Raw genomic sequence first — 15,763 nt, 5'->3', positions numbered from 1 at the left:
TATATTTCGCGCTATCGCGAGCAAGCAAGTACAATCCGCCATTTATACTACCATCTATAACATAGTCCATGACCATGCCTAAACAATTGAACGAACATGGTGGACGCGTTGCCAAGGGCTGAACGGGAGAGCAGATGCGGCTGAATCAGTGATCACCGAATTCGCCAAGAGATCAGTCGTGAATATTCAAGGTAGTCACATCGTCGCAAAAAGGTTTATAGAAGAATCACTCGTAATTTTATCAGTTGAACCTTTGTATGACAGCTTCCAACGCCATAAACCAATTCACAACGTTTCAATGTAGACTACTCAACTTCAAATAAAGAACAAAGCTTCTCAGAATTCGACCTTTCTACATGGACGCTTGTGAGAGGTTAGCTTATGACATGCCTTTCATAAATGTTTTATAAACTCAAAACACTTGATTTTTATGAAAACGAGATTTTAGCATATTTATTTTGAAATATGTATTGCTCCGATTATGTTGTTATTAGTAATGTTTATTTTATCGTGCAGTAAAATATGTATCGTTATATATTTTCTCGTATAGTCGAATATATTACGATAATAATAGATATAATTTATATTGCCCTGTTCATCGTACATCATCGACAAATTTTTATTGCACACTAAAATTAATTTAGTTACTCAAGGTATTTAAGAGGTATATTATTAATCACTCAAAATGCTTGAAATCAAGATCCGTTGATGAAAAATAAGGACTCATTTTTGTAAATAATATCTGAACATTGCAATTATTGCATAAAGATGTAATATCATAAGTAGATCAATACTGTAGTAGTGGTGACAAAATTACAGGGCTGGTCAGTGTAGATGTGTTATTATACAAAGCTCCTTAATTGATACGAAATGTACGTATTAACGTATTCAATATAACCTGTGTAAGATTATGTTGCCATTTAGTAATTTAGTATTTCAATTCGTTACTCTGAAAATTTTATATAATGTCATTGACTTTGTTCTCTCTCCTCTCCCTCTTTCCCCCTCCGTCCCTCCCTCTCTCTCTGTCTTTCTGTGAATGCTTGGAACTAGGTTATGTTCTGTTTAACACAATTTCTACAATTATCATTATTGATTGTACTATTTTTACAGTACTATCTTTCTAGTCGCGACTGTCCCATCATAATGAACACAATTAGTTGAAAGTACAACTGAGAAAATTAATTGTTCTTTCAGTTGATGATAACGAATTTTAATCAATGGAATGCGCAATAATTTTTGGCAGAATTTCAACATCCCTACCGTAGATTTATTGTGAAAGTGAATCGATTAAAAAATGTTTCTTTGCCCTATGTTTCCTAAAATAATTTAGTGACGTATAGCCGAAAATGAGAAGTAATATACCCGCATAAAAAAATTACGCGGCACATAAAATTTCTGACATGGCGCAATTTTTTTATCATAATTTCTAAATCAAATTGACAGTTACCTGTTATATCTATAAAATATTGATTAAAATAGTCTCTCGATCGGGCGACTTGATTACTCTCAGTTGGATTTCCCTTATTTTCGTCTAATCGTGTAATAATCGCATTTTTAAAAGAACAGTATTTAGAATAAATAAAATACGTACAAATAGAATAAACAGCTAAGTTTGAAAATAAAATATCGACTCGCTGACCTAACGAAAAATTTGAGTGAAAGGTCGTGTCACAAAATATAATGACAGAAGTATACTTATGGACAGTCATTAGTGACCGAATTGGATTTCGGAAATGATTCGTTACGGTTCCTCTGAGTAAATGTCCATTTGGAGTCTATGTTTTCGGTAGTGACGCTAGATTTTCATAAGATTACATACTTCATTAGCAAATTTAATTGACTCTTACACAGAAATGTATAACGTGCTATTCAGTTAAACGAATTAAGTAGATTGCATATGCGAGCTTTCGTATTTTAATTAAGAAAAAATTAGAACGCTTTAATTAAACTTCTAGTGTGAGAAAGAATTCACAAATTTTTAAGCTGCATTATATTACCGCTACACAATAGCAAAAAAACTGCCTTGCTTTGACAAAAAAATATTATGTTTTGAACACGTCAACTTTAATACGAAAGACAATACTTATATCGGTGGAATTCGCTCTTCAATTTCAATCGATTGCATGCTTATTCCATTTTAGTTTTTAATTCTAGTGGGTATATTGAATTAGAAAAATCGATTCTTAATGATCACTTTTTTGTTGAAGCCTCTACCTTATAGATAATTTGTTGACTTCTTTTACGTACCATTTAAAATAATTAAACTTTATCAATACCTTACGTAAGTCAAATGAAGTAATTTCCGAAGTGGATATACGTAGGTAACTTTTTATCAGGATTACTTCAAGGAAAATTGGTTGAAAAAATGATTTCATGCGAAAATGGCGATTTTGCACGTGAACATTCATCGGAAAACGAATGTGTAATCTAGAGCATTGTCGATATAGAAAAAGAAGAAGAGTTTAGTTAAGAGTACGAAGGAGAAGGCAGTTTTACGACCTTTTCATACCAACTCCACTTGATTGCTCGCGCGATCCTTCTCGCAAGAACGTCGAATCGATAGATAACTTTTCAAATATTTACTAATACATTTTGTTATTTACAGCTCATCGATGCGGAGGTGAAAAGTATCTGTGATCGGCCAACTCTCAAGATTCTATATGAAACAACGAGACAATGATGAGACTACAGCCATGCTTCAAAGTCGAGAGCTACACAACATGATCGATCACTCTGGAGCAGCGTTGAATCATTATGCAGCTGGCCATTACAGCTCAAACATGACGCAATTCTCAATCAAATCTGAGATGAAAGAAGAGGCACAAGAGGCGGTAGTTGCGGGACAAAGTCCGCCAGAGGAAGACGGTAACAACGTCGACGAGAGGCCTGAATTCGATATAATCATCAGCAACGTAGTTTGTAGCTTTAGCGTAAGATGCCACCTGGATTTACGAAAAATCGCGTGGAACAGCTGCAACGTCGAATATAGAAGAGAGAATGGACTGTTGCGCATGAGACTGAGGAAGCCCTACACATTAGCGTCGATCTCGTCGTCTGGAAAAATCACTTGCACCGGAGCCACTAGCGAGGAGGAAGCTAAGAAAGCCGCCAGAAGATGTGCGAGATCTCTTCAGAAACTCGGCTATAATATTCGCTTTCAAAACTACAGAATAGTTAATGTCCTTGGGACTTGCACTATGCCATGGGCTGTCAAAATCATCCCTTTCTCCGAGCATTACAAAGGAAGAGTGCAATACGAGCCAGAAATTCAGCCTGGCGTTATATACAAATTGCAAGACTTACGCGCTACTTTAAGGATATTTTCGACGGGCAACATTACAGTTACGGCTCCTAGTATAAGCGCCGTACAAGCAGCTGTAGAACACATTTATCCGCTTATATACGAGTTCAAGAAGGAGAGAACGATAGAAGAGCAATATGCTATACAGAATCGGAGGCGTCGTTTTGTACTGCCTGACCAGGATAATGGTGTCGAGCAAAGGGATGAAAGTGATAGTTTTGTTTCCAATGATGAGGACATGAGTGATGGCAGTGACGCGAGTTAGTCGTAGTAAAATTTTGCTTTCCTTTTCTAATTCTCATTTTGACTTGCAACAATTTTAGTGCTTATCTATTTGCATTATGACACACTTTTGTGATAAAGTAGAAATAATTTCGTTCATTGATTTCATAATTTATCAAACATTATTCATAACTTCTTTCTTTTTCTCTATTGAAAAATTATTACTTATCGTTCAGTCCAGGACTAAGTTTCTTTTGTCATTGCATTCAACTTGGACTGTATGGATAATTCATAGCAACATTGCGTAATTTTTTTTGTACTGTTAAAGGCAACTGATTATCATTATAATAAAATTTGGGAAAACACACTAAGACTATTCGAACTTTTACTTAAAAGTCAATGCAAACGTTTTATGCGTCACCTGATCAACAAAAGTTCACTATCAATGATTTTTTTGAAAACGTATTTCATTCTTTTTTTAAGAAAAAATTTAACTGTTACTACGTTTATGTAATTAAAATCTAATGCTAGTTAACAACAACAAATTAGCAAAATGAAATCGTTTTACTTTTTATTGTTCGCTTGATGCTATATATTTTTGAATTAATAAATAAATAGCGAACCTTTTTATATAGTATCTTATACAGATGAGAGATCTTGAAAAACATTGATCGGCGTAAAATGAAGGAAAAACTATACTGATTACGTATAATTATTATACAAAAAGATAGCAATAGCTTTGTGTGGCTGCTTGACGGTATTTAAGTAATAAGGGAATACTTTTATATGCCGTTAACTTCTCGTAAATTAAAAACGTGGCACATTATTATTATACCTTGCAAACAAATGATAACTCAAAGCGTCGCCAAGGAGTTGAAAAGACGAGATTATTGATATGTTGAATCTCGCAAGCTAAGTTCAATATTGTAATGAAGTTTTTAAAAAATGCTCACAGCGCAAAAAAAAATGTTAGGATTTTATAATATCTCTCGGATAGTGATGCTCCAGAAATAAAATCAAAGCACCACTAGCGATGTTACTTTCAATTATTGTAAACCAAAGAAATGTTTCACGCAAAAAAAGTAAATCGAACGTATGAAAAATTCTCTCGCAATACGATGCGGATTGAAGGTACGAGACTAAAATTTTTGATGGACATGAAATTATCAAGTCTACGTTCACATTTCTAATAATGTAGCCTTGGTCAGCCAATGAAAGAATTAGTGAAATAATATTACAATTAACGAAACAGTAGGCGAATTATAGTTTTGAAATAAATGAAAGACCAACTTATTTCGTTAAGTGTATAATATTGTACGATGTATGTTAATTTAAAATGAACACAAAAAAAAATTTAATAATTAAGAGCTTTTCGCCCAGTCCAGATTTTATTTCTTTGATTAGAGCGCGCACATTGTGTGTTACATTGATCGGATTCACTTTTATTGTGCATATTAAATTGTATAGCAAAACTTTGTAAAAGCTCGTCAATGAGATTATCATGAAGATCAGAACACCATTTAACGTGCTCTTACATACATGTAAAATCGTTGGACTGAATAGCGAATTGTTTCTTACTAGGAAAAAAGAAAATGCTTGATTATTTCTCTAATTATTAAAAAATATAAGTGTTTTAGCTTGTGTTTAAAAGTAGCATGATTAGGCATATAACAAATAGTTGTATATGTCGTTGTAATACAGCACTAACAGTAAAAAAAACAACAGTAATACCTTGTTTAAAGTTGTTTTCAAGTATAATTGATGCGAAAAGTAATCTATTTATTACGAAAACATTATCAAATATTGACAGAAAACTATCTTAAATGTATACAGGCTACAATTTTTGTAATAAAATTTGCAAAAAAAATATACATTTTTTGTATTGTAAACGGGAGTGCCAGAACATAGTTACGAACTCATTAAGCTTCAAGATAATCTACTTCATACAAATAAATTGTATTTAAAAGCATAATTCAATTTCGTTTAATTTTTTGTTATTACATTACTATTGTTATTGCAATTTCTAACTAAAATCGGTTTTCATTATTTTTATTTCAGTGTTTCATTCCAATTGCAAACTACAAAGTAATATTTGAAAAATTCTTAATTTTTTGTAAATGAACAAGTTTATGCAAACCGAATAAAAGTTCTAATTAATTGAAGTGACACCACACATTATGAAGAGTGGCGGCAGCTACCTTCGGCATAAATGTATTTATTTTTAAATTCAAATAATTGCTTTTACCTTTTTTGTACTTTTGAAGTTTCTCATGTTCAATACTCAATATTGATGCGAGAGAAAAATACAAAATATTAAGTGTTAAATTAAATTATACTCAAAACTGCAGATATTAGTCACAATATAAAAATATTTATATCAGTTTATTACATTATACCAAATAGTACATTACGATACAAGTCCCGAACATGTGCTGTGCCGTATTTTTTTATATAATGACGTGTGGAAAGTGCGATTTTCAACGCACGTTTTCTGCCGAGTGTGCGGGAAAGATGCACTTTGCGCACGGAGTATCGAAAAGAAATTTACCAAAATGGAAGATAACCACTATGAAAATTAACAAAGCATCATCAGCATATATTCAAACAGTATAAAAATAAAACATCCTTTGTAATAACATGTAGCAATTTAAGGTTGCATTCGAATAGCACCATCAAGACGAATAGTTTCGCCGTTAAGCATAGTATTCTCAACTATGTGTTGCACGAGAGCAGCATATTCATCGGGTTCACCAAAACGCGGTGGGAAGGGCACGCTCTTACCCAGAGAAATGCGAGCTTTTTCAGGAAGTTGCGCTACCATGGGAGTATTGAAGATTCCGGGAGCGATCGTAACCACCCGGATACCTAACAAAAAGTTGACGGTTTCAGTAACAATGTAACTTGAAAAGTACGAATTGCCATTAAAGATATTTACCATCTCTGCACAAATCACGAGCGATGGGAAGTGTCATTCCTACAACGGCGCCTTTACTTGCAGAGTAAGCAGCTTGTCCGATTTGACCGTCGAAAGCTGCAATACTAGCAGTATTAATGATGACACCACGTTGTCCATCCTTGTTTGGTTGATTTTCACACATTAGAGCGGCTGACAATCTGATTGCGTTGAAAGTGCCGATGGTGTTTATTTTGAGGGTCCTCTCAAAATCCTCCAGCGGAAAAACAATTTTTTTCAACGAGTTGTAACTTCTGCCGATCGCTGCCACGCCTGCAGCGTTAACAAGGACGTCCAGGCGACCAAATTGCTGTTTGGTAAGTTTAAGAGCTTCTTGTATATCTTTTTCCGAGGTGACCTATATGAAGAAACGTATTTTTAATGATTATTTTGGTAATTGACAATTACGCAGTTCGCTTATGTGAATAAAAAATTAATGTTTTTATTTTGTAAGTGTTCAGTATATACAAAATTTTTGTGCACGAAAATAATCATCTAAGTAAAAAAATTACATAATTATCAAGAACGTCACGTACGTATCATATCTCGAGTGATGAGACAGCATTTAATCAAGAGAAATATACTTATCCTTCTGTCTGTCTGAACCGTACAAATAAAACTTACGTCTGAGGGTGCAAAAACAACATTATCACCAAGCTCTTTGGCAACATCTGCTCCTTTAGATGTCGGAAGGTCTGCAATAATGACCTTTGCACCATGTTTGACGAATCGCAAAACGGCTCCTTTGCCAAGCCCAGACGCTCCTCCAGTTACCAACGCTACAGCATTCTAATTAATAATACGAAGATAATTAATATTTTCAATATTATATTGTGAAATCTGAAACGAAAGTTTCGTTAATCACAAAAGGTGATTTTAAATCATTTGATTGGTTATACAAAACTTGCCACTGTGCACCGAAAACTCGCATGATTTTACAAATAATCTTTCAACTATTAAATTGTAAAGGAAATGATGATATTGCAAGTTTACTAAAAAATTTAAAATAATCGAATTATGAGCATTGTTTTAAACACTAAAAAAAACTTCCATATCGAAAACGAATCTTTCGAAGTTGAATAAATAAGAACGAGGTTAAGAAAATTCAGAATTGAGAATGCAAAATAAAAAATTCAATTAATTTACTTATTAACTATAAATTAGTCAAATTATTTTAGAACTAATGTAAATATCATAAAAAAACTATAAATCATCTATAATTTGTTGCATAAGGTATAGTTACCTTGACCATATTTAGTAGTACAATAGCAACAAGTGATCAAATGAATGTTCGGACAGATCGAGATTAAGCAGAAACCAGAGGCTGACTAAAGACTATATGCAACCAGCTTGCCGGCACAGTCAGTGCCAGCGTTGCAAATCAAATATCTACCATCTTATCACTTATTGGTTCAGTTGCTATATACATCTGATCAAAAATACTTTATGTGTGACCATTAAATATGCTATGTGAAGTAATTTTTTTCCATGGAATTGAGAACTTATAATTTAGTAATAGTCAACTCGATGGTATTATTTAATTTACTATAAGAAAGTTTTACACAACAACAAAAATACGAACAACGTTCAAAGAGTTTAAACTTGAATGGGTTTTTCAGATAATGAAATAAAAAATTCTTTTTCTTCTTAGAGAACTCTTATAAGTCAAGATTTATTTGAAACGTTGGTTAACGTTTCGGTCATCTCATTAGTCTATTGACATATTCGATTAACATTATTTGATACATTTGTTGATTTCTGTTAAAAATGACGTTAATAACAGTTATAAATGTATTTGACCAGTTGACTATAAATATAAAATTGTTTTTAGCAAATATTTTATCAATTTGAATTATTATTACGCTTTCGTAAAGATTTTGTTCTATCGTATGTTATAGTTCCCGCTTATCAAAATAACTTATTACATTTCTTGACAAGAATGTAATATTCGATTGACTTTTATAGTAATAGATAAGTTTGAATTTGTAATTATTAAATCAATGTATAAGTTCGTTTTGTCTCCTCAGCCTTGAGAAGAATGATACAAAATATAACCGAAACGTTGGCCAACTTTTTAAATAAATTGGTTTGTAAAGATTTCAAGAGGAACAAATTTTTTATTTGATTACCTGAAAAATCTATACAAGTTGAAAGAAGATTATAAGCCACTTGGAAGACGGCATCACCAAACAAATGTTCAAAAATATTTTAAAAAATTGCTAAACAAATAATAATAAAAAGTTTTACGTGTAAAAAAATATTTATTTATTCAATCAACATTGCACTAGGTACATTATCATATCTTAAAAAGGTCTACCATATCAAAAGAGGAGGCAAAATCTTAAGAAAAACAATCTTAAATGTTATATACAAACAATTACATAAACAATGGTATAAATGTAGATTACAACAGTAAAAAATTCCATAGTCGTGCTAGTACAAATCTCAGAGAAAATTTTTAATTCAAGGCTGCATGCGAAGGGCACCGTCAATACGAATAGTCTCACCGTTGATCATAGGATTTTCAACGATATGTTGTGCGAGAGCAGCATATTCGTCGGGTTCACCCAGACGTTGTGGGAATGGGATACTCTTTGCCAGAAAAATACGGACTTTTTCGGGTAGACCTGCCAGGAGAGGAGTGTTAAAAAGACCTGGGGCGATTGTTACTACTCGAATACCTAAAATGAAAGGGCAAGAACATTAGTTCGATAATGAATTTACAAAGAAATATCTTTAGATGAAGATCTTTAGATTTAAACAAATTTACCATCACGAGATAAATCACGAGCAATGGGAAGGGTCATTCCCACGATGGCACCTTTGCTAGCAGAGTAAGCAGCTTGTCCAATCTGACCATCGTAAGCTGCAACACTAGCAGTGTTGATGATGACACCACGTTGTCCATCCTTGTTTGGTTGATTGTCACACATCATGGCGACTGACAATCTGATTGCATTGAAAGTACCAATTGTGTTTACTTTAATCACTTTTTCAAAGTCTTCAAGAGTGTGACAAGTTTTTTTTAATGAATTATAAGTCTTGTAGGCCACAGCTATGCCAGCAGCATTTACGAGGACATCCAGACGTCCAAACTTGTCCTTAGCAAGCTTGAGAGCTTCTTGGATGTCCTCATCTGAAGTAACCTAGAGAAATAATAATCTTGAAAATTTACATTATTCTTTCAAATGTAATGTTCAATCACTCGTAGTTTGAAATAAGAATTCAGTTTTTCCAAACTTGTATATTATGTGACTGATAAGTTCATATTATTTTATCTCAACTTCTGTGATTTCAAGATAAAACAATTTTCAAATGCTTATTTATTGCTATTTCTACTTTATTTTATATTGAAATGTTATTTACGTTCATGGGTGCAAATATTGCATTATCTCCAAGCTCATTGGCAACATCTGCTCCTTTTGATGTCGGAAGATCTCCAATAATGACTTTTGCGCCATGTTTGACAAATCTCTCAACAGTTCCTCTACCAAGTCCAGAGGCTCCTCCAGTTACTAAAGCTACAGTATTCTAAATAATATTTATTATTGAAATACTTCCTGATAAATTGTTCCAAATCAACAATTGATGAAATCTTTTTTATATTATGAAAGAGAAATGTATTCAATACTTGCTTCAAAACTAATATCTGTTGAGAGCTTTTATTGATAGTACGAATTTCAAAATTTACTTACATAATTAATAATATAATCTATAGAAAATCTACTGGAAACTATCTAATCTACTAATCTACTGAAACATAACTTTAAAAGCTCAATTCAATTAAAATTAAAAGCTAATATAGTTTGAGGTTATCGACTTGTACATGCGAGGATAAACTTTTAATTCATTAGTTAAAAAAAACACCGTTGAATGTTATTCATTTTATTCCTATACAGTGCAAAGCGTGGTCTTGTAAAAATAAGTAAGAGCAAATGAACGTCAATTGTGAAATGAAACAGTAATGTAATTTATTTATGAACGTACATTTGTTTTTCAATTTCACTCGAAACAAATGACTATCAGTGGTAAAATGGTCTATCATTATTCTTTATTTAGAGGAAATACATATGTATACCTTGATCATGCTGCAAAATTGGTTGGTTTGTAAAATAAGCAGGAGTTTAAGAAGTCTACAATGAATTGATCACCGGTACTTATCTTAGTGAGACAGAAAATACGAGTATATATCGCAATGCAATGACTGGTTATAATTTCTGACCCTTTCGTCATGCGGAAATTGAACTCTCTTATGAAAAATCCCTAGAAATTTCACACTAGAGTTTTTCCATCGATGGCCGATTTCAAGGTTAAAGAAAGATCTACGAGACGCGCACGCATCTCACAATGACAACAACGACGAACGATGATAGGTAAATGTGAACATAACCTCGATAATCTAGCAGACAGCGGCTGCGCGATTCATTCGTAATATGGCTTCGGCGGATGCGGACTGTTTTTAACAGACTTATTGTAATTTAAAGAGTATTTTTTATTAACTTTGAAGATTATGTCGATAAGTAGAATCTCAAAATTAGCTATAGAAGTAGCCAGGTGAGTTTCATTAATTTAAGTACGATAATTAGAAATTGTTATGTTATTGGGAAAGTTTATTGATTATCGTGTAGGTATAAAAAGAATTAACTTTTCATAAAATATGAAAAAAGTCGAAGTAGCGATAATATAAAATACCGTTTTCACTGTTTGAGCATTCTTTTAATGACCTGTTTACTGGAGTTTGATGACTCATCAAGGTTGAAGAGATTTTTATTTTTATTTGTTTACACTATGTCCCACTGAAAAAAGAAAGTATATCACCTTTTGCAGTAATTGCTTGTGATTCATAAAATAGATAATGCTGTGATATCTGTCATATACAACTCCAGTAAATGACTCCTGGTAGGTTATTGACATCCTCATGTTACCAGAATGTTCTTTAGAAATTCTTCTTTTTCTAGCTATGAGGCTCGTATTACATACAAATGTTCCTACGCTGTCATTCGTTCAGCAAAGAAAATTGTCACATCAATATCTGGACAAGGGGTAAAAAGTCAGTTAACCTCTGGAAATCCAAATCCAATTGAAGGAAGAGAAAGTTCATGGAGGTCTTATGTGCGCAGATGGCAATGGAAGATACCTCTTGGACTTGGATTCTCTTTCTTAGCTGTATTACAATGGAGATATTTTAGAAAAAGACACGAAATAAACAAAGGTCCAATAGAAGGATTAATGGTAATTTAATTTCTGTATTAACAATAATATGTTTCTGGTATGTGTTTACTTTACATTACTATCACATCAGTATTAAAACAGATAAGAGAGCCTGCTGCTTGTAAACCTTGAGTGACTAATTTTTATATCTTTCCCACTTTATAGGTAGAATGTTATTGTTGCTTACCTTTAAGAATAACTAGCCGAGTTTGGGGAGGCTTTGCTAATTTACAATTGCCAGTCTCTCTGCGTGCTACAATCTATAGTTTTTATGCTAAAATCTTTAAAGCAAATTTAGATGAAATAGATGCTGCCTTGACTGAGTTTCCAAGTCTTTCAGATTTTTTTGTCAGACCATTAAAGCCTGATGCTAGAACCATTGCCGAAAATACAAATATGGTAACTGCAGTTTTTCTTGTTTTACTGTCATTTTTTTCAATATTCATAAATTATTGTGGACATATGTGTTTCAGGTATCTCCATCTGATGGAAAAGTGTTACACTTTGGTCCTGTGACATCTTGCAAAGTAGAGCAAGTCAAAGGCATGACCTATAATCTGCAACATTTCTTAGGTGAACCAAATTGGCCAAAAATCGACAAAAATAGTACTAGTACTATACAGAAAGGCGTGTGCGACGATTATGTTTCCAGTTTGCTGAAGAATCCTGAAAATGTATTGTACCAATTGACAATTTATTTAGCACCAGGCGATTATCACAGATTCCATAGTCCTGCTGATTGGTCAATAAAGTTACGTAGACATTTTCAAGGTGCGTTATTTTCAACATTAAAATTTCTAGCTACTAAGCGATTTTCATCACTTAGTTTGAAAAAATATTTGTAGGTAAACTGCTTAGCGTTAATCCTAGAATTGCTAGTTGGATTCCTGATTTGTTCTCGCTTAACGAACGTGTAGTTTATATCGGCGAGTGGACTGGTGGTTTCATGGCATACGCAGCCGTAGGCGCAACGAACGTCGGTTCAATTCGCGTGTACAAAGATCAAAATCTCGTCACAAATACGAAAAAATGGCCAAGAGGCAAAAATTCAGAGGATACAGTATTTAATGATTTAAAAGTAGAGAAAGGCGAATTGTTTGGTGAATTCAGAATGGGTTCGACGATCGTTATGCTTTTTGAAGCTCCAAAAGACTTCCAATTCTGCACCGAGGTAGGGCAGAAAATTAAGGTTGGTCAAGGTTTAACGGAATTCAAGGTAAAAGAAAGAAGATTTTGGCAATGAAATTGTTTCCTCTTTTATACAAAAGTAATTTTTAAAACTGAAATTGATGTTTTTGAGGCAGGTATTGCGATTTCGTATTACTATGTGAACTGATGGTATATTTTTTTCATATATATGTCGATATAATTGTAAATGTATATTTTGATCTTATCTGATAAAAAACCTATATACGTATACGCGGAGAATCTAATCTATAAGCACATAGTTTTTGTAAGCTGTCGCCATGTTATGCAAAATTTATATTTCGCTAATGCGTTTTCATTTTTTGTAAAATAAATATTCTATTACTAAAAACACTACTGCGAAAGCGTATACATCACATTATCACTCATTCTTTATCACTATTAAATTCTATTATCGCTAAAATATGGCGTTCCCCGTCAGAACAATTTCGAACGACGAATTTTCGATAAATATAATTTCTCACTTCGCCGATACACAACACTTATTTGCGCACAACGAGAAAAAACGAAAACGTCATAGTAATTCTTATCGGACCCGCCCACTACTTTTTACGTCGAAAAGTCGTACAAACAAAACCATTAAACTATCCATATTCCGCACCAAAACTGTTAAATCGATCAAGCCGCAAGACACTCGGAAAAAAAAGAATATAAAGCAATTATTCTTTGCGGGACCGTCGGCCTAATTAAAGCGTCATTGTCGGAAATCACGAAAGCTTAGTGCGTGTACGATGTTTCCTCTTAACTGCTATGTTTTGAATTGACATAACATGGTGTGATGTTCATTATAGAAATATCAAGGTTTTTTGCTATGCCTTATCGCGAATCAGAGTAATTTTAAGTATAAAAGTAGTAAATTGCATGTAAATTAAAGGATAAGCGTATAATACGAGTGCGATAAGCTTAAAACGGCGTTCAAAAAATTATTGTTTTAGGTACACAATTGTTATGGTTTACACAAACACAGAGAAAGAGAGAAACGGTTATTGATTACTAACTCGATAATTGTAAGTCCCGTTACTCGTCATAAGACGTTTTATTTTCTGCATGTGTAAAAGTTTGTGAAATTATACGTTGAAGTCCACGGAAAAATTATTTTATAATGAGAGGGAGATGGATTAGTCGAAAGCGCAAGTCTCAGTTATTTATAAGTCTTATTTGAAAAATGTAAATTTGAAAAATAAATATACAATAAATGAATCTGCATAAATATAAAAAAATGAAGACGGTTATGAAAGGTTATTTGAATATATATTTATTAATATTAATTGTTAAATTAAGTGTAAGGAATACAGTAATTCAAAAAGTAAAGCAACTTCTAGAAAGTGATAAATTTTCATAGAAAGTAATAAGCAAGTAAAGGTGGTGAAAACACAATATTATTCCCTGGCTGAACAAATAAAGACCTAACTAAAGCTTTACAAAACAGTTTCAAACAATTATCTCAACCTTGACCACAAAAATGAGACAAATTTCTTTTCGATACTCCGTGCGCAAAGTGCGTCTTTTCTGCACACTCGGTAGAAAACGTGCGTTGAAAATCACACTTTCCACACGTCGTATAAAAAAATACGGTACGATACATGTTCAGGAAAGAGTTTCTCGTCTCGTGTACCTTTTCACCCTCGCCTCGCTCGGGTGTAAACGCCACACGAGACAAGAATCTACTTTCCCGCACTTGTATCGTAATGTACTATTCCGCACTTGTCATCCTCCCTTCCCCACATACAAAAATACACACACACACACATACACAAATAAATCAAATCCACCGATGTCATCGCTTTTCCGCGCTGAGATATATCAAAGCTCCCACAGAGCTGTGCTCGTAAGCGTATTTCATTCAGCACTTATACACATGTGACACGCGACGCCAATCCAAGGTCTGTAGCTTATTAGATACCTCGGGATTTATCGGCTGTTTGTATGTGCCGTGATCACTTATTCTGAATATTTTAGAACGTTAGCGGGACTGATAAAGATGATAAGAGTTATATTTGTGTAATGCTTGTTCTACGCGATTTAGCTTCCATTGATGTATCTTCGTTTATTCCGAAAAATATAAAAAATTGAGCGAGACAACAAGCATCAAGTACTTTCATTGAGATATTTCTTGTGTTTCTTGTGAAAAAGAATTATGTCTTTCAACTAATCTTAATGTAGTCAAAGACAATCCGAAAATGGAAGCACCGACATTTAATTAAAAATCTGCGAGTGTGAAATTCATACAACTCATGGCAGGGCAGCGCCGAGCGATTCCAAGATAATACATTCTCGTCGGCTCTAGGTTTGACAATCAGCAAATCGTACGAAGCGTACGGCGAACAAACGACCGCACAGCACTCCAAAGGATTCGAACACCGCGGTTACTCCATAATAATGCACCACGCGCGCATTTACACCGAATATAAAAGCATCGCTAAAGATGCATTGTCGAGCAGAATTGTCGATAATTTCTATAGACTGCTCACGATTTGTCATACATAACAAGAAATTATGTGTAGTGAGCCTCGCGCGGACGAATCCCCTGGTGCGAAATTTCTCTTTCGAATAGCTTCATGAAGGATTATCCTTTAACAAAATTCCGTTTGCGTAATTATGACAAGCTTTTCTTAAAAGCTGCGCTGCGTATTTCTTGCACGATACATTCTTTGAATTTCAGAAGAGATTAAATTCTTCGTTGGAAATTACGATAAAAAAGTTTATTGATGTAAATCAAGTTTGAGTTTGATAGAATTGTTGCATCCTTTGAAGCGGCTTCAATAAATAAGCGATATTGCGAATCGTTCAAGTAAAGCTTTAATTATTTTTCAACCGAAGCGCAATAATCGATGTGAATGTAAATTAATAAGAGATTTCTGACGAGT

At 33.5% G+C, this 15,763-nt stretch overlaps 4 protein-coding genes across 6 annotated transcripts; 2 read left to right on the top strand and 2 right to left on the bottom strand.

Moving 5' to 3' along the window:
• Positions 1-50: 50 nt before the first annotated feature.
• Positions 51-5,726, top strand: LOC131670663 (TATA box-binding protein-like 1). Of its 3 annotated transcripts, XM_058946443.1 has the most exons (3): positions 51-191; positions 265-373; positions 2,609-5,726. In XM_058946443.1, exon 3 carries the CDS (start codon positions 2,664-2,666, stop codon positions 3,567-3,569), a length of 906 nt encoding a protein of 301 aa, XP_058802426.1. In that variant the 5' UTR covers positions 51-191; positions 265-373; positions 2,609-2,663; the 3' UTR covers positions 3,570-5,726. The 3 variants fall into 3 exon arrangements, with proteins under 3 accessions (XP_058802426.1, XP_058802425.1, XP_058802427.1); XM_058946442.1 differs by having other exon boundaries at positions 59-373; XM_058946444.1 differs by lacking the exon at positions 265-373 and having other exon boundaries at positions 75-191.
• Positions 5,727-5,906: 180 nt separating this feature from the next.
• Positions 5,907-7,830, bottom strand: LOC131670665 (3-hydroxyacyl-CoA dehydrogenase type-2-like). Its single transcript, XM_058946445.1, has 4 exons — positions 7,723-7,830; positions 7,104-7,268; positions 6,462-6,837; positions 5,907-6,391 (listed from the first exon to the last, which is right to left on the bottom strand). Exons 1-4 carry the CDS (start codon positions 7,729-7,731, stop codon positions 6,174-6,176), a joined length of 768 nt encoding a protein of 255 aa, XP_058802428.1. The 5' UTR covers positions 7,732-7,830; the 3' UTR covers positions 5,907-6,173.
• Positions 7,831-8,730: 900 nt separating this feature from the next.
• LOC131670658 (3-hydroxyacyl-CoA dehydrogenase type-2-like) lies at positions 8,731-10,729 on the bottom strand. The gene is made up of 4 exons (XM_058946428.1): positions 10,558-10,729; positions 9,846-10,010; positions 9,250-9,625; positions 8,731-9,160 (listed from the first exon to the last, which is right to left on the bottom strand). The coding sequence occupies exons 1-4, from the start codon at positions 10,564-10,566 to the stop codon at positions 8,943-8,945; spliced, it is 768 nt and encodes a 255-aa protein (XP_058802411.1). The 5' UTR covers positions 10,567-10,729; the 3' UTR covers positions 8,731-8,942.
• Positions 10,730-10,845: 116 nt separating this feature from the next.
• On the top strand, positions 10,846-15,547 carry LOC131670656 (phosphatidylserine decarboxylase proenzyme, mitochondrial). The gene is made up of 5 exons (XM_058946422.1): positions 10,846-11,033; positions 11,438-11,711; positions 11,856-12,089; positions 12,164-12,461; positions 12,536-15,547. The coding sequence occupies exons 1-5, from the start codon at positions 10,990-10,992 to the stop codon at positions 12,931-12,933; spliced, it is 1,248 nt and encodes a 415-aa protein (XP_058802405.1). The 5' UTR covers positions 10,846-10,989; the 3' UTR covers positions 12,934-15,547.
• Positions 15,548-15,763: the final 216 nt, after the last annotated feature.

This window comes from Phymastichus coffea, unplaced genomic scaffold (assembly GCF_024137745.1).
Source record: "Phymastichus coffea isolate CEN01 unplaced genomic scaffold, Cenicafe_Pcof_1.1 PCOF00113, whole genome shotgun sequence".
Taxonomy (NCBI): domain Eukaryota; kingdom Metazoa; phylum Arthropoda; class Insecta; order Hymenoptera; family Eulophidae; genus Phymastichus; species Phymastichus coffea.
Note: the sequence above shows the minus strand (reverse complement) of the source record. Positions and strands in the feature narration are given on the sequence as shown.

What these genes read in the sequence shown, in the direction of transcription:
- LOC131670663 (XM_058946443.1), top strand. Translation starts at nt 2,664, where the DNA reads ATGAAACAACGAGACAATGATGAGACTACAGCCATGCTTCAAAGTCGA.
- LOC131670665 (XM_058946445.1), bottom strand. An exon ending in TTGTTTTTGCACCCTCAGAC is followed by an intron (nt 6,838 to 7,103) that starts GTAAGTTTTATT and finishes TTCTTCATATAG; the next exon opens with GTCACCTCGGAAAAAGATAT. An exon ending in TCGTGATTTGTGCAGAGATG is followed by an intron (nt 6,392 to 6,461) that starts GTAAATATCTTT and finishes ACTTTTTGTTAG; the next exon opens with GTATCCGGGTGGTTACGATC.
- LOC131670658 (XM_058946428.1), bottom strand. An exon ending in CAATATTTGCACCCATGAAC is followed by an intron (nt 9,626 to 9,845) that starts GTAAATAACATT and finishes TTATTTCTCTAG; the next exon opens with GTTACTTCAGATGAGGACAT. An exon ending in TCGTGATTTATCTCGTGATG is followed by an intron (nt 9,161 to 9,249) that starts GTAAATTTGTTT and finishes CTTTCATTTTAG; the next exon opens with GTATTCGAGTAGTAACAATC.
- LOC131670656 (XM_058946422.1), top strand. Translation starts at nt 10,990, where the DNA reads ATGTCGATAAGTAGAATCTCAAAATTAGCTATAGAAGTAGCCAG. An exon ending in GTCCAATAGAAGGATTAATG is followed by an intron (nt 11,712 to 11,855) that starts GTAATTTAATTT and finishes CCCACTTTATAG; the next exon opens with GTAGAATGTTATTGTTGCTT. An exon ending in TTGCCGAAAATACAAATATG is followed by an intron (nt 12,090 to 12,163) that starts GTAACTGCAGTT and finishes TATGTGTTTCAG; the next exon opens with GTATCTCCATCTGATGGAAA.